The 18770-nt window shown below is 41.0% G+C and overlaps 1 protein-coding gene across 1 annotated transcript in view; it reads right to left on the reverse strand.

Moving 5' to 3' along the window:
* The window catches only part of COL22A1 (collagen type XXII alpha 1 chain), a 244421-nt gene that overhangs the window by 161612 nt on the left and 64039 nt on the right, over positions 1-18770 (reverse strand). Inside the window, exon 4 of the mRNA XM_026843424.1 lies at positions 11829-11903. Coding sequence (XP_026699225.1) covers positions 11829-11903 — 75 coding nt within the window. The remainder of the gene's footprint in view (positions 1-11828; positions 11904-18770) is intronic.

Consider the following 18770-nt stretch of genomic DNA (forward strand, 5'->3'; position numbering starts at 1 on the left):
CAATTGTGGAAAGCAGTTGAGAGAGGAATCAGGAAAGGCACTGGCCATCAGAGCCTCAGGTGTTGTGTCTGGAATATATTTATTATGGACAATTTCCAGCCACAAGCACTAACATAAAACAAAGCAGCTTTTGCAGGAAATGCTCCATACTCTGGTCTTGCTTAAACTCTCAGTTATCAGCCTTGTTAATGTATTGATGGAGTATCACCAATAACCAAGGTCAGGGAGGTTGTCATCAGCTACTGGTTCTCGGAGACTTCTGAAAACAGCAATCTGTATTGCCTGTGATAAAACAGCATATGTTACTTTTACTAGAGGGAGGTCAATGGCAATAAACTTTATGGTAGACTAGAGCAGTGTATAAATTCCTAGGAAGAACAGTATCACTCGGGAGTCTTTTAGCCAATACAAGATCTTATCAATTTTCTTGCCTAACATTTCTGCAGTCTTGAATGTTAAGCTTTCATGGACTGCCTGTGCTGACAAGGAAGAGCCTGCATACTCACTAGATCCTGAACATCCCTTTCAATTCCTCCAGTATGGTCTGCAAGGCTATTACTACTACAAGTAGTCCTCAGGTTTTTTACCTGTCTTAGGTAATTTCTGTGCTAATATATAATTAAAAATAACAGAAAAAAAATGTTATCATGCCATATTCTGAAGTTAAATAGTGCATTTAACCAGCTATGTCTAGCAATTGGTTACTTTAAGTCAGAGTGTAGGTGAGGGGTATTTTTCTTCTACCATATCAAAACCTTTGTCATCCTTATCTTCCTTATCTTCCACCTTATCTTCCATCCTTATCTTTCAGCTCTAGGCTGAAACCACCTATTTCTGGACAACCAAGATGTGTCTCAGTTCAGGGCTGGGATTGAAGTAAAGATGTCCAAACCTTGAAGGGGAGACTTACTACTTTATTCAACATGTGTTGCTCTTATTGTTAGAGCATCCATCATCTGCTGCAGCATTTTTTGCTATTCCTGACATTCCTTCCTCCACAGGGAAGGAAATCCTGGCAAGAGCTGACAGAGCATCAGATATTAAGGATATTTTTAAGAGCTCACTGAAGTCTCCATCTCCAAGGCTCTTCCACCACATTAAAATTACGTAGTACATCCATATCAGCACATCACTGCCCCAATCACAGCTCCACTTGGCAACATGAAGTAGTATTTAGGAGGGGGTGAGGTGCATACTGATGCTATCATCCTTCAATGTCCTAGTCTTCCTGGCGTGCTGGCAGGAGGCAATCAGAAAGTCCTTTTCCTCTTTCTTGATGACCAGCTGCTTGAGTTGGTGAGATGTCTGTGATAACAACCCTGGGGTCAATGTCAAAGCAATCAGACACTATATCTTCACATTGTCCCAGCATCCCTGTGGGGCACACAGATGTCACTTGTTTGCTTGTGATAATCTAGACAACAGGTAAGGTCAGAGTCCTGCAGCAAAGATAGTGTTTAGATCTGTCTCATTGCGAATGATTGTATAAAGGGGTTTGAAAGAAAGTCTTTTGTTGGACTATTTTTTTTAACTCTCTGGCTGTTGAAAGAACTGATCTCCAAAGACTTACAACAGATAAGAATTCTGTCTTCTCGTACTGTTTTATTCCCCTCTAGTTCACCTCTCCATCAAAGACATAAAAAAACAGAAGCTTATTTTTTGCATGGATAATTCACCCCACATCTAGCACTCCCAGCTCAACGGTTTGATTCAGCATCATCAGCCAGCAGTGGTTATCTGATTTATTCCCAAAAGCTTTAAGGACTGCACCTCTGGAGAAACAACCCAGAGAGATTTACTGGCAGCCCACAAACCCTGCATGAAGTAGTGTGGTGAGTAAAGGGTTTGCACAAGCCATTAAAAGAATTAATTTGCTATATTTTACAAGCAGCTTGCAAGGGAATTTTGGAACTATAAAATTTGCCAAAGCCTATAGATTAAAGGGCCTCAGGAGTGTTTTAAAGAGGTTCTTGCTATTAACCAGTTGCCCTTTCTTTCCACAGATGTTATGGTTGGGATTTAAGCAGTACTTTGTGCTGGTCTGATTTCCTTTTCACCAGATCCACCAGATTTCAGTGAGGAGAGAGCAGCTAAGAGCGTGAGCTAATAATGAGGCTTTGTTGAAGCACACCGAGCAGCTCTTACACCAGCATGAAGAAGGTATAGTCCAGCAAGCCTACTACCTTCTAGGTGACAATCCATAAAGTGGCTTAGAGGACCCTTTAGACGGTCTCAGTTCTGTAACAGTAACCTGATTTACCCCCAGTACACGATGCCACCACTCAGGCTGTTGGTGTACTGATCCTGGATGCTTCCTCTGCATCGCAACACTTGGGAGACACAATTTATACATTTTCCTGGTGCTTGCAAAGCAGCACCACAGGAATCCCATGCAGATCACAAAATGAGCTTGATCTCAGCTCGAGCACCAATCCACATTTGGGATTATTGAAGTCAGGGCCATTGCTTGAGGTATAACACACACTTACAGCTCAGAAACCAAGCAAGCATCAGAAGGCAGTGAGGCAGGTGAGCAGGTGGTCACTGAGTTGAACTACGGGCCACTCTGCCTCAGAAACATCAGCCTAAAGCTTCAGTCAAAACCAGATAAAACAGACTGTGGGAGAAGAGCAAGTTGACATCAGCATAGCACTTGGTACCTTTACATGGGAAAGATAACACATCAGGAAAGATGCAAGGGATATAAAACCAGAAAGAAAATGAGTCCAAACACACAGTATGAGAGAAAGAGAGGTCAAAACTACAAGCAAATAAATGAATACACAGTTATAGCCATCCCACCTGGTGGAAAGGGCTGTTGTAATCTAATCCCCAGCCTGTTGTAAAAGCAGGAAATAAATACATGTCTACACTGGCTGCCTCTGAGGCAGCACCTTGCAACACCTGATCTCATGTTAATAACACATCACTTAATTTGATGAATTGTTCTGTTTATTTACATCAGTCCACTCTTACCCTTTTGCCTCTCGGATTTTGGACAGTTGCTAGTGGCATACTGAACAACACTGAAAGCTGGTTTTGACACTGAACTCTTTGCCTCATTACTGGAGGCTTTTCTGTGCTGAAGTCATTCTCCATTTTCTCAGTGATAGACATTTGGCTTAGTGCCATGGGCCCTCTTTCAGCTCCTTTCCTGCTTCAGTGATTTACAAGATTAAACAGAGGTTCATTATTCCTTTGATGTCCTTGTATGCCAGATAGTCTTGCACCAGCTGAACTTACCAGGAGTATTTGTATTAGGTTCTGATTTTAATTAGTCCCTCTATTTTGAAGTTCTCTCTTGAGTTCCTCGGGCCCTAAGGTGCTCTGTGTTCCTCTGGAAATCCATAAAATGGCATAACTGCAAACTCATCACTTGGGATAACGGTGGAGAGGGGAAGTCTCTAGACTTCTTTGAATAAAGGTTTTGTGGTAGCACCTGAGAGACCTCTACGCATATAGCTGAGAAAAATGACAGCGGATCAGTTTGTGAGAGCGGAGTGGCAGGACTGATGAAATCAACATAACTACCAACAATTCTTACTGCTTGCTCCTACAAGAGGCTAGTATTATTTTTAGGGTAAGAAAAGGTATTTAAGGAAAAACACCTTACTAAGACATAACCTGCTAGATTCTCCTTGTAATGCTACTACCTGGGATATTAAAAAAAAAAAACAAAAAACCTATCAAGGTGCTACTCATGAAAATAAAAATATTTCCATTAATTTCAGGTGCTACAAAAACAAGGCCTATTATGAAAGCAGGTAGGGACTGCTCTCTAAGAGACTGTAGTGCTTGCTTTATGCTGGATGATCAGTACAAAACAAATTAGACATATGTAAGTACATAAAAACCTGGCCAGAGCTGTTCTCAGGGACCATTTACATCACACAGGCTGATTTGAGCTGTTTATTGAAATTGTATATTTGCCTTCTTCCCATCATGTGTGTGCAATGGCCAAAAAGCGTGCACTGATGAAGAATTTATGGGATGGTATATCCAGGCCCCTTTTTTGCATTAATGTCTTTCGGAAGTAGAATTAATCTAAAGTATTTGGACTGAGAAATACCTGGAAGTACCTCATGGTAAGTCAATCTATTACCCTTCTTATAGCCAAAGGACAGGTTGGTTCTTGGGCTACAAATAGTTAAAAATTGAATTTATTTCCTTTTCATCAAGCTCACATGCACTGGAATAAGAAAAAAATCAAGGGTGTTTAACTTCTGGGAGAAAGTAAATACTGCTACATTAAAAAAAAAAGCATTTGGGGTAGATTTATTTTTATTTTTTTAATATGAAGGTAGATATGAATACTTTGTGTGCACATTCCTCTGCATGGTTAACCCTTGCTAAGTCTTTTATGTGAATGCAGAAGTCAGAATTTGTTGCTGCTGGGATTCAGACCAGGGAAAGTCTTTCACAGGGACTTCTCAGCTGTTACCAGTTTTCTTCCTGCAGTAGCCGACTCGAGTAATTTCAGCATTTGTTCTCCATGTTTCACACTGCCATTAAGCAGCTCAGCCAGGCTACCTGCCCCAATGCAGATCTGATGCCTAGCGCTAGTCAGGCCATTCACAGTGCCAGAAGTCCACTGAGATCCAGAATGTTGGGTAATAGCTACATTTCTGACCATACTATGAAAAAGATTAATTTAAAATTAATTAATCTTTTTAATTAATTAATTAATTAATTAAAATAATCTTAAAATTAATTAATCTGGGGGTTTAATTCAAGAAACTCCTCAACCCAGCTCTGTTGTTGAGAACGGGGTTATTTGTACTCTGCAGGAAGCTTTTCCAGGCTTCTAATCCAGATGCACATTTGGTGGCACCCCACCCCCTGTTGGGGTGCACACTTCCACTTCCCAATTCTTTGGTTTCTGTAGCAGGGAAATTCCTTTGTACATAAGCCCAAAAGAAACAACCACGGGTCCCATGCTGTATAACTGGGGGACGTGGACACTGGGCTTGCCACAGCATACGGCTAATGCGCAGGTTAGAGCTAGCCCATAGGACTGCAATGACTACACTTAGAAGTCATAGATGATTGCTTGACCTCATTTTCTTGGACTTACTTGGTGTTAAAATATCCTTGAACACGGGTGAATCATTTGGCACCCTCTTAAAAACTTCAAAGATCTTTTAAGTGCAATGATCTTGGCTATAATGAGATTAGGCATTGCACAGTAGAGAGACTCCTAGAAAGCAAAGGTAAAAGAGACTCGTAAAGTCACCTGCACTGAACATATCCCACCTACCAGCTCAGAGGACAAGTCCACCCCATGGCACAAGTCCAGACATTCTCTCCAAGTTACAGGAGACTGAAATGACTCTTAGGACTATAGGTACAGGTCAGCTGCTACTTCCCCTGTTTACTTCTCATGGATTCTACAGCTCCCTGACAGGAGGGTGCAGAGAGCTTGGGGATGAGTCTCTTTAACCAAGTAACAAGCAATAGGACAAGAGGGAATGGCCCCAAGTTGCACCAGGGAAGGTTTAGACTAGATGTCAGGAGAGCATTTCTTTCCAGAAGGGGTTGTTGGGTGTTGGAATGGGCTGCCCAGGGAGGTGGTGGAGTCCCCATCCCTAAGGGTGTTTAAGAGTCGGGTTGACCCAGCGCTGAGGGATCTGGTGGAGTTGGGAACTGTTAATGGTTGGACTCGATGATCTTCAAGGTCTTTTCCAAACTAGAATATTCTGTGATATACATCAGCTATAGCCAGATGTATGTGTCTCAGGAACACCACTTAACATTCAGCTTTCAAGATCCTTAAAGAATGAAGAACACCAGCACTTAAGTCAGTGATAATTACTCTTTATGAAATTTTGTATGGGGGACTTCTTAGGGCAATTGGGGAGGGGAGGAGGAGATAAGAAGCTCTTGACCTATCCCCATTGTCATTGCCTAGTGATAGGTCACTGAAAAAATGACACCAAAGTGCCTGTGCCATGGCACAGCAAAGCTTCGCTCTTCTGCCCCAGCTCCCATAAACATAATAACTGCATCCAGTCCTGCCTATAAGTGTTTAATGCCGAGGATGGAGAGGAGAGTAGCTGGTGCCCACACGAATAGCCAGCTTCACTGTCACTGCATATGTGCAGACTTTGCTGGTGACTGCTGTGTCTGTGAATCTGGTGCCTGCAGACAGCAACACTATTATTTCTGCAGCTACTTGTGCATTTTCCACATGTGTCTCAGGGGATTCCCAAGAAGACTCTGAGAGGGGCAATACAGACTTCCAAGTGCAAAGGGAGGTAAAAATGCCCATCACATAGGCACCTCAAAAATGCTTTTGTTCCCCAGAGGACATCGGTCTAATGTGCTTGTTCTGCAGGTTCAACAGTCTGGACACTCCAATTTCCTCCTGCTACCATGTGTTTTACTGGGCAAATATAAATAGTCCCAGGGATATTATAATTAGCTGGTGAGTCACTGGCATCTCTGGAATGTGAACCCTGTGCTGCAAACCGCAGGACACTGGAGACATGCTGACAGTTAAACCCAGCCACTGCAGTCTATAATTGTAGGATACTAGTTTTACAACCAGTGCCTCTATCGTAAAATGCCCAAACATCCTTTATAGAGCTACAGAAAAACACAGAGGTCATAAATACACTGGCATTTTGCTCATTTGCGCAGGGAGGTTTCTGAGATGGGGAAGAGAGTTAGAGGCTGAGGTCAATTTGTGGTACAAGCCATAATGCAATTTCTCCTGTTCTTCATACACACAGCCTTTGTGACTACTTAGGAGTTAGAGTCATGGTTTTTATGTTCCCTCCTTGCCCCATTAACACCATCCAGTGTGGCTTGTATGAGATGTATAATGTGATGTAGTGGTTGGAAGTATCCTTAATTTCGCTTAGCACTTATGGATATCATTTCAAGTCTTCCTTTACTTCTGTGGCAGATTCCCTCTGAAAACAGCAGTCAGTATGTGTTGAGGAGTATTATCTGCTCTGGTGGATAACGTTGAGGACTAGATCTCAGGCCTTTTTTAATTCTAGACATCATCCAGATTTCTGCAATCAAATCCCACGTCCTGCAGGTCTACTTTAAAATACAAATAATTCAAATGTGAAGTTTTAAAAACTCAGGAAGCATAATTTTTTTTCAATAACTTTCATGAGTTGCTTCAGTGCAATAGAGTGGTTCATAAAAACACACAAGGGGGACATCTTCGGGGTGTAAAATGTTATCACGGTGTATTCCTGCCTGGTCATGATTAATAGTAGGCCATGATCTTTTGTTAAGTGCTGATGGAACCAAACCAATTCAGCAATCTAAGAGATAAGTATTACAACTGGGGTTTTATTTTGAATACTTTAGGGCAGATGAGTTAAAGCCTCTTTTGTCTTCATTTCTCTACTTGATAAAAAGAAAACATGGTACCTACAAGGATGTTTCTAAGAACTTTGTTCAAAGTGTCGTCAAGCATTGCTTTAAAATATCAGACTTTTTGGGAGAGAAACAGTGTTTATCCTGGCATTCTAACCAGATTTCTTGCTTTCTTTCAAAATTCCCTGGTGATTTCTAATGCATGCAGCAACATTTACATTCTGAATTCACGTGTTATGAACTGTTATGCAGATGCTGCCTCACTTCACTGCCAAAATTTGTATCAGCAGTAAAGGTGCCTATATATTCTTACCCCATGCAATCCTATTTCACTGTGGCAGCCCTTACTGAATGCTAGAGATAGTGATTTTTTATTTAAATGCTATCATACCAGAGGGTCATAGAGTACAATCCTCTGCTATGAGAGGACTCATGACTGTCCATCACTGTTTATTTGTCTTCACCATTTGTTCCAGTACTTCATATCTCTGACAGTTTGAAACCTCTTGTAATGTCTTGAATGTATCTCTTAAACAGTTGATACCTATTTCTTATTATACTCTTTGTCCTTTAGCTTGAGTGATTCCCCTATCTCCCTTCTGCTGTTCCCCTGATCTATTTGCAGAAAGCAATAGTATCTCCCCTTTCCACCTGCACACTGCAAGATTAACCAAACCCATTTTTTTAATCTCCTGTTTGAAAATAGTCTCTCTGGCTCCTGAACACACTAATAGCTCCTGGAGGCTGAATCCATCTTTCCTGAGCTGAGGAGGTCTGAGCACACTTTTCCAGATAAGCAGTAACCAAAACCCTGTCCGCTTTCATGATTTTTTCCCTATCTCTACAAGACCTACTTTACCTCCTCCAGTAATGATCTTTGCCTTTTTCCCCAGCTGTACAGTACTGTGACTTACAAACATTTGTGGACTAAGACATCATGCGTTTCCAGAGTATGAGTTTATAGCACAAAGTCCTGTTACTGACACATACCTACCATAACAGGACTTTTAAACTAATAGTCCCAAGTCAGTTGGAAAAACTCCCAGTTTTTGAGGGCAACAAGCTCCTCCTTGAACAATATTCTGGTCCCAGTCTAGATAGTGGAAACTCAACCAGAGAAGATTAGACCTAAAACTGGACCCTGAAGAGGTCCACCACGGTCTGTGCTCTGACTTGTTATTCCCTTTCCTAGCAACTTCATCATTATCTCTTTGCTAGCCAGTTTCTGGCTCACTTTACAACAATAATTAATCTCTACCATTTTCACTTTAGCAGTGACTTTCAATACAGTACTCCAACAAATGCTTGCTGAAGTCCAGATATATGAGATTTACTTAGTTCTGTTTATCTAAAGAAAAAAATCACCTGCCTTTTAAAAAGAAAATATCATTTTATGCTGTTGGCTTCCCTCCAGCTCATAATGTGTTTTTTGATGCAGTTATTCATTTGGTTATGCATGAAGCCATCCTCCCTACCCTCACTCATACATACTCTCAGCATCTGACTTAACAAAATCCCACACATCCTCCATCTCTCAGTCACACCACTGGTTCCCTTCATCTCCCAAAGTTTGTACTTGAATAGCTCATTTTATGATCTAGCTTCTATTTTTACTTCTACTAATCTAGAGTGACTCAATTCGCATTCATTTAACTGCAGACACAGACTTAAGGGTAGTGGGGTCAGGCTATAACTTGTATGCAGGTAGGGTATACAAGAAAGTGCTGACGCTGGTGATGTTCTCCATGAAACAACTGCCTGTGTCATCTGCCAGTGAATTTTAACCAATAAAAATATATGAAAAAACATCCCCAGAAAGACTTTTGTCCGTCTTACCTTCAATTCGGATGTCTTGTCTGTCCAAGAGAGGAAAGAGGTGTTTAATCTGAGAAGCCTTTTAACCCAGTCTTCCCTGACCCTAAAATGAAATTTACTGCAACTTCACGGTGCTGCACTTTGCATCTATCTAGAAATAAGCTTGTGCAATATGTAGCTATGAATTTGTGTGTGAGGAGCCTACGGCACAAGGATCAATTTTGGTTGTCATTAAGCTTCCAAGTGGAGCAGAAGACACAGGTGTTAACTTCAAATCCTTGAACATATGAGGACCTGGGCAGCAGAGGAACAGCCTCCCCTTCAGGGCTGTCACCAGTGAACCCACAGAAATCCCAGAGCTGAACTGTGCTCACAAGCGTGAGGGAGCAGGAAGCAGGCTGCTCCTCAAAACTGGAGTACTGTCCTCTTTGGGGCAGAATACAAAAAAAAGCCTTTCAGCAACAACTAACAGCACCAAACACCCTTTTGGAAGAGGAAACACCACGCACTAAGTCAACATAAATTTTTCAGCTACCTTAGCTGGGAGAAGGCATCAATTTTCTGTTTGAATTGGGCCCAGGGGCCAGAGTCTTCAGAAAATGCTATAGAGTATGTAAGGAGTACATAAGAAGTGGAACGGCATTTTGGTCCTATACAGACCCACCTCCAGCAGCACAATGACCTTTAACAGACCCAGAATATCCATTTATTTTTTTCCAAAGAGGCATATTGGCTTAATTACCAGGACCAGGAGGAGAAAGAAATCATTATTGTCTCACCGTACAGGAGCAATCAGGAGCCTTCTACAAATCCTCTCGTATTGGCGGAGAGGGGCCAGAGATGTCACTCTAATTAAATACTGTAACAATCCTGATATTAAGTCACTGCATGGCACAGTGACTGTGTGAACGTTTACAGTGTACAGTGCACAGAGGTTCCCTAGGTCAAATAAGTGACAGCCCTATGCTATCAGTCCAACCGGGGGAACAGACATGTTGCAGTAAGTTAAATTCTGTTTAGATACTAGAGAAAAAAAACATTCAGTGTGATAATGACCAAAAATGGAACAGTTTCCCAGAGGACCCATGGTACGTCCAACTTTGAAGATACTCAAAACTCAACTGTACAAGGTCCTCAACAACGTGTTCTAACTTTGAAGTAGGCCCTGCTTTGAGATTGGACAACATGATTTCCATAAGACCCTTTCAACCTGAACTAGTCTACAGATCTAAGACAGCAAAGTATTTTTTTAAGTTAAAATGCTAAATATTGACTTGCTTTCTAGGAGGGAAGTGGGATTTGAAGGTAAAAATAAAATAAGCTAAAAACTATACAGAAGAGCATATGTATATGCGTATATAAATATACATATATATATGAATCTACACCTCACATTACTCAAGACTTTTGAGCCAGACCTGAATTGGGATTCTTGTCCTTTACACTGCTCAATAGAAGACATATTTTGACGTCAGATAAAAGCATAGAGTCTATTAATTAGCATTTGAATTAAAATTCAGATAAATATAAACTAGACATAGGCAGTCATTTGCCACTCCATTCTTCTGGGAAGGATCACATAGAAGATGATCATCTGAGGAGGGACACTATCCTCCTACTCATTTTGAGCTGCAGCTTCCACTGCGAATTGGTTCATTCAGAATCAGTAGAGCTATATGCTGAATAGCTCCGCTGTTTGCACAGCCCAGTGACAGGAAGACTGTCAGAACAGGTTAATGCAAGACCTAGCAATAGCAGTTGAAAATGGGTGTTTGGGACTAACAACCAGAAAAGATGTTACCACCCAGCATTATCACAGGCTTAGATGTAATCAGACTGCAGCCAAAATAAGCTGCCTACAGACAGCACAGTTGGAACTGATACTTTGTGCAGGCAGTGAAAATCCCCCAATGAAAAAACTCTGAGTAAGCAGAGCTGTCAGACCTTGACCATTTCTACTCATAATCAAGCTGCAGAAGAACCTCCAGCGTCCCCCTGCAGTGACTTATGTTCTTGGGTGAGTCACAGATATTCCTAGTACATCTTTGATGGGCAGGTTTTCTCTGCCAACAGCTCAAACAGTCTTGGGGGGCTAGAAAAGAGGCACAACCCACGCATATATCTGACAGATGAAGTCCTTCAGCTGGCTGGAAAGATATATCAGCACTCAGAAAAGCAGAGATATCAGCACACTGGCTTTCATCCTGATCTTTCACCAGTGTTTCAGAAAAGATAGTTCTTCTCAGTACTTTCTTTTTTTTTTCTTTTTTTTTTTTAAATTTTTTAAAATTATATACACATATAATTGTGCTTGGACATCTCACAATAATCATGGATCATATTAATGGACATTAAATTCCATCAAATGTGGAGTGGTAAAAAAAAAAAAAGTAATCTCCAAGACTTATTGCATTCCTCTATCTACTGCACTAATCTCCACTAGCTTTTTAATTTGCTGTCATATCAAAAGAAAGCTCACCATTAATTTTCTGTCAACTGGCAACAGATAACTCTTTTCCAGCCCCGCAGTTTCTAATATACTTCTCCACCACTGAATATGTGTTGGATTAAGAAAATTCCAACTAGGAGAGGGGTAATGAATCAAAACATCACACTAGAAACATATAGTTATACTATTTCAATTCCCAGATGTACAGCAGAAAAGTGTGTCTCTTTACCTGGAATCTCATCAGTCCCCCCATTGGTGTGTTTGAATCGATCTCCTTCCACATGGACATTTGGGCACAGGACATCTGAAAAGCAAAAGAACCAGTACAGAATTATCACAAGTAAACACATAATTTTAGAAGCTAACAAAGCTTCCAGGACAAAAATAATTTTGGAACTAACAAAGGCTGGTCTCCTGGAAAAAATCCAACACTTGCACATAGTCCTACAGCGATAATTCTCTTCCCAGTCTCTGTATGTGCTGAATATCCTTCATCTATCCTATCCCCTAACCACATGCTGGCAAGAGACCCAATACACTATGTTTAGGTTTAAGCCACTTGTTGCTGACTGGCCAGCCAAGAAGCCAAACAGCATAGATGAGCTGAGCCTTTTCCTCAGCTAGGTCATCACTGGGTTTTTCTGCTTCACTGGTCTTTAAAACTGCATGAAAGTCACAAAAGCCTATGAAAATATAGAATATGATTCCACTCTCTGGTTGGAAGGGAAATTCTGAAGGCCCGGTTGACATTGGGGTGCTGCCCAAACTGTTCAGAAAGAACAGCTCCTACCCAGAAAAACCGCAGACCTGAAGTGCTAAAGCAGGTAAGGGAATCCAGAGCACAGAACGATGAAGTGACTTGAGTCATACCAAGGTCAGAGACAAAATGGGAAGCCCACCCTCTTGTATCTTACTGTACTACATGTGATTCCCCTGTTAACACTCCTCCAGGACCATGACAATTTATGTGTTTGCTCCTTGAGTCTGTTCAAGCAGAAAGCAGAGTTAAATATGACTGAAATTTTGAAGAATATTCACCCCTACACAGAGGTTTCAAATAAGTCATGAAAATACCCAGCCTTTGTCAGCCATTTCTCATGCTCTCAGTTAGTGTCAACACAGTCACAAGTAAATGCTTTTCTGCAGAGAACTGTTTACCTATCTACCTCTCTCCTGCCATATCTTTGAAGTAACATTTATTTATTGCTTTGTTTTCCCAGATCAATAGGTAATTGCACACTTGTAAACAATGAGGAGAGGTAGCTCAAGGAATCAGTTTAATGAGAATATAAAAATGAACCCCTGACTTTTCACAGCTTGTACAGCCACGCATTTATGCCCTTTCCCTGATTTAAAAAACAATCAGGTGAGGACAGCCAAGTCCCATTCTTTCATTTGCCTGGTTGCAGATATGATAATACACATATTCTCTGCAGTTGCAGTGTTCATCTTGATACATATGGTAGTTAGCATCATCTCCACCTGGTGTTTACTTCAGTATTCCTTCAGTATCATTAATCGTTGTGCTCGTAAAGGAGCAGCAAGGGCCAACTGCTCCCTAAGGGATAGGGGCCAGGAGCTGAAGGTGACCCAAGCCCAGGCGGTGCCCTTACCGATGGGGCATAATCTCATAGGGCTCTCTGAAGCCTTCTACAGCAGGTTTACCTTGAAGTGTTTGTGAAGCTACATCCAAAATCATGAGATAAAAATGAGTTTTCTGAGGACATTGCCAGCCCTATCTCTCTCTTCCTGCTTCCTGATTCCCAGTAAAAAATCTAATATTCCACAGTGTTTTGTTAAGCCTAGCAATGAAATCAGATATATTTCCTGCTTTACTGTGCTAATGAAGTTACGGTCCAGATTATCAACTGCAGATGAGGCACTCTCATCTCAGTGGAAAGTAAGGGAAATGTAAAAGCCATTGACTGAAGCCCCAACAGCCAACACAGCAACCAAAAGCAGTCAAACCTATTCAGTCACCCCTTTGCTGCAGCACTGGGGGAGACCAAAACCTGATCACTCATGCAAGTGTGTGCTATCCAGGGCATTTGAGATTTTAATTGGACCATCTTTAGGGCTGCTGCTTCTACACATAAAATTCAGAGTAGTCACTTTTTTTTTTTTTTTCCCACCACACCAGGAGCCAATACTAATTGATGCACAGGGTCACTTTGTGCAAATTTTAGCCAGAGGTCTCTTTTGCTCCCTGATGCCTGTTGCTTTGAAACCCTGAATACTGCACTCAAACACTCTTATGTCTTAACATTAGACAGGTGAAACCATGTGGTAGTTCCCCCTCCATCAGAGGTCTGCACAACTTCCCAACACAACAGGGAAGCTTTCCTCTGCTAGGCAAACTTTACAAGTTGAAAAATTTTTAAACCACTAAGACTTGCAAGAGCCAAAGTTAGGCCACCTCTATTCCAATTCAAAACTAAGCTGTACTGACAAAAGATTTGCTTAGAAGTGTCAGAAGCCCTGTGCAGGTATTATACTGATCCTTTAAATCTTGGCTTTGTTAACAACAAATGCTCTTCTGGTTACAGGCACTGAGTCAGTGCAGTAAACAGCGCTTCTGAGCCCCAGTCTTGGAACTGGCAGATGTATGGCTATACAGTAAAATGAGGCGCTTAAGAAATCAAAATGAGCAAAGTTTCCCCAAATAAAGACTAAACAAATGGAAGGCATGAATAAAATGACAAAATGTCATTCACCTTTGCTGCCCAGGACTCCTGAGAGATAAATAGGGAGGAACAAAATACCAGTACACATCTTCAGGCAACAGGGAGGTAATGTTTGAATTATAGATATGTAAATTATCACATCAGTCTTTAATGACATCACCCACCCTCCACCAGGTCCAATTAGAAAGAACCATGGCATCCTAGCAAGGAAGCATGAGCTAGCAAAATCTTCCTAGTTTTAAGTGCTGTTTTGGAACCAGGACTATACAGCAAACTCATGTGCTTGGCCTTGGTGCAGAACTGTCCTGCCACAAAAAATAGAAAAGCCAGTGTTAATAATATTATTCTCTTCTTTCAGCTATGTCCTTTAAATCTTTTATTACCTATTAAGGAACTGTGATCTCACTTTGGTTTTCATTTTACAAATGTCCTGTGCTCCTTTTGGCTTCTCCCTTCCTGTCTGCATCTAAGGCACAAGCATAAATATATCACAAATTAAAGAAAATTATTGTAATGCTCACTTTCCAGTTACAAAATAATTCACAGAGGCACAAAAGGGGTTAGTGCTTTACCATCCAAATTAGCAGCACAGCTACTTGTGTCCAAAGGGTCAGTGTGCCTGATGGACAGCACATCAATCAGTCCCAACTGGCGATCACGTTTCGTGCTACACCCAGGGGTATACCGATAGGAAAGGCAAGAGAAAAGCTGTTCCTCTCCTTTGGAGCCTTTCTCTGAGATCCCTGATAGAGCTGAACATTTTAACATCAAAGAAGAGTGTTTATGCCTGCTCTTTCTGCTACTGTCAGGCCAATCTTTGAGCAAACACTCAGTGCTCGGAGGTTTGCAGCTATGAGCATCCACCACAACTGGCAGAAAGAGTAATAAAATCTGCACTGCAGCTACAACTCTACTAATTTGTAAACATTTACAGATTTGCGGAAGAGAAGATACAACAGACCGACCTCAGCTTTCAGCCACTGCTCCTTGTTACAACCTCACTGCCCACATCATTGAAATCTATTATGAGGTTGCAGTTGCTTTTAAATACATATTGTTTAAAACAGCTTCCTTGTCCTCAATTTTATATAATACTCTGTCAATCCTTTGCTTTATCCACAAATTTTATCAGCAAAGATTTTGCATTTATGTCCATGTGGTTCATGGAAAATTTTATTAACACCAGAACTGCTATATATCCCTTTTATAGCTGCACTAGAAATGATGAGTTTCCACTGACACCTGCTACATGAGATCAGTCAGCTCTTAATCCATTGTAGAGTGTTACTTTTTAATGCAAATGTCATTCAATGCGCAATAACAATGCCTAAGAACAAATGTATTATATCTAGGTAGTTACCATATCAACCAAACCGTAACTCTCCACAGAAAGAAATTAGTTTTGTTAGAGATGACCTCTTTCTCATAAAATTGTAATCCTTGAATGGGGATACATACTAATTCCCATTCTGTTATACTTTATTCACTGGCTTAGATGTCAATTATTACTTTTTTGTGAGAGAGCTCAGGCAAACTCGTCCATAGCTATACATATAAATATTTTTTTATTATTTTTTAATAGCAATACATTATCATCATTTCAAAGCCCTTAATTAGTGTTGTACTACAAAGCTGTATGTATAAAAAATTATAGATGACACCAAGCTGTGTGGTACAGTTGACTTTTCTAAGGGATGGGACACCATCCAGAGAGACCTGAACAAGCTTGAGAAGTGGGCCCATGTGAATCTCACGAAATTCAACAAGGCCAAGTGCAAGGTCCTGCACATGAGTCAGGGCAACCCCCGGTATCAGTACAGGCTGGGGCATTAATGTATTGGGAGCAGCCCTGCTGAGAAGGACTTGAGGGTACTGGGGGATGAAAAACTGGATGTGAGCTGATGATGTGTGCTCACAGCCCAAAAAAACCAATTGTATCCTGGGCTGCATCAAGAGAAGTGTGGCCAGCAGGTCAAGAGAGGGGATTCTCCCTCTCTACTCCCCTCACACAAGATTGCTCCTGGAGTGCTTCATTCAGCTCTGGGGTCCTTAGCACGGGAAAGACATGGACCTCTTGTAGCATGTCCAGAGGAGGCCACAAAAATGATCGAAGTGATGAAACACCTCCCCTGTGAGGATAGGCTGAGAGAGTTGGGGTTGTTCAGCCTGGACAAGGGAAGGCTCCAGGGACACCTTACTGCAGCCTTCCAGTACTTAAAGGGGCCCCTATAAGCCTTGTAAGCAATATGGGGACAAACGTTTTAGTAGGGCCTGTTGTGATAGGACAAGGGGCAATGGTTTTAAACTAAAGGATGGTAGATTTAGCCTAGATATAAGGAAGACATTTTTTACAGTGAGAGTGGTGAAACACTGGCACAAGTTGCCCAGAGAGGTGGTAGATGACCCATCCCTGGAAACATTCAAGGTCAGGTTGAACAGAGCTCTGAGCAACCCAATCCAGTTGAAGATGTCCCTGCTTATTGCAGGTTGGTGGGACTAGATGACCTTTAAAAGTCCCTTCCAACCCAAACTCTTCTATGATTCTGTGATTCCCAGGTTTCTCTTTTAGAATTGTTATGCTCTAGTATTCCGGTCTTGCTGAAAATGACTGTATGTATTGTTAGGATGGCTGGTGAAATTCTCCTAGTCACTTGTTTATTACAACCAAAAGGTCCATTCAGGGCTGTCACCTGCAACCTCATTCCCTTCCTCTAGAGACAGACTCCTCTGGAGATGACTTACTCAATCCAAGGTAACCATTTGACACTTGCAGCCTCCTTTTTCAGTCTTTTTTCACATATCTCCAAATTGTTCAGAACAGTTTGCAGATCCTACATCAGTGAGAGAAGACAAAATCCAGTTCAGCCTCCCACAAGTCTTGTTGCTGACTCAAGGACAACATATTTTTACATGACCAGCTCTTGAGGTGATCTTTACAGATAACCACAGACACATAGAACTAGATAAACACAGATAAACACAGACACATAGGCAGGAGATGCACATGTCACATCAAGGACTCTGTTTTTCCACCCTGATCCCTCTCCTTCCTTGCTCCAGCCTACAAGGTCCTTCAACCTACAAGGTCCTCTGCAACAGAGTTACATTTGGTAAGATGTCTGCTGTGGGAGCTGCTTACGTATAAATGAGTAACAGAAAATATTGGAAAAAATTATTGTAGTCGTAGTGACCACTGAATCTCCACGAAAAATAGATACTGTGTATGTGTCAAAGAGGGATTCTATCATTTCCAATGACTGGGGATATTTGCTTATGGAAAATGTATCCGGAAGGCTTTCAAAAGATTCTCACACATCTTACAGTGATTGTGCACCTGGTTGAGCATTAATTAGTTTCAATGAAAGCAGATAGTTAGGATCAGCGTTTACAAAGTTTACCATTTGCATAGAAAGACTACTCTCCCTACATTTTCTTTACAGTCAAAAAGATAAATAACCTCTTCTAAGTGGTGATTTAGAGAACAACATAGACAGGAAAGGCTTTAAATTACCCCAAAAGGCTTAATTTCTCCAGTATCCTGAGGAATACACCCTCAAGAAGTACCCCTAGTCACAGACAGACTGTAATCTTTGCAATGCTTCATTTCAGAGGGAACACATCAAAAACTAATTGGGCACTGAGAAACTCTTACCTATTCTGAGCTATTTTAGCATCCTCTACAGGTGGCTTGAACACCAGTTTTAGGATGGGATGCACCACTCTCTGCACTGAAAATTGACAAAACTTGAGTATCTCTTTTGCAAAAGATGCCTTATTTTAAAGCAAATTAAGTGAGGTGTTTCCCATCATAAATATGCTTAAGAACCTGAAGGATGTGTAGCTTTCTGTCCTGCTTCATATGACCATGAAATCCTCCTCTGAAATATAACCATGAAATGCTCCTCAGCACTAAATAAACTGACTTGGTTTGTATGAGCTTCTTGTTCAAGGAAGCACAATGAGTATTCTGAAAGTGATCTAACTGCAGATAACACCCTTTTCTGTAAGTAAATCATACTGAGATATGTTTGATGATAATGAGTGATTTAAGCCTGAATTTTACATATCATCCTTTAGAATATTCTTTATGAAAAAATCGCGAAGCTGTTAAATATTTTCAAATTATAAGAGACAGTACGTCTTACAGAGTATATGCACTGTAAAAGACATGTCAGAAGAGCATGTCAGCTCAGGAACTTGCACTAGCATTAAATTAACATTAATAACATATTGTCGTGAAACTGTAATAATAGGGCTGCAAGTTTGGAAAAGAACAATGTGAATGATCTGATACTTTAAGTCTCTGCCTCCAAGCCATTTCAAAAGAAAGTCAAAAACTTAGGATAGAAAAAAGGGAAAAGGAAAAGAGAGAAAGAGAGAAAGAGAGAAAGAGAAAGAGAAAGAGAAAGAGAAAGAGAAAGAGAAAGAGAAAGAGAAAGAGAAAGGGAAAGGGAAAGGGAAAGGGAAAGGGAAAGGGAAAGGGAAAG

This window comes from Athene cunicularia (genome assembly GCF_003259725.1).
Source record: "Athene cunicularia isolate RWA chromosome 2 unlocalized genomic scaffold, athCun1 chr2_part1, whole genome shotgun sequence".
In the NCBI taxonomy this organism is placed as follows: Eukaryota; Metazoa; Chordata; class Aves; order Strigiformes; family Strigidae; genus Athene; species Athene cunicularia.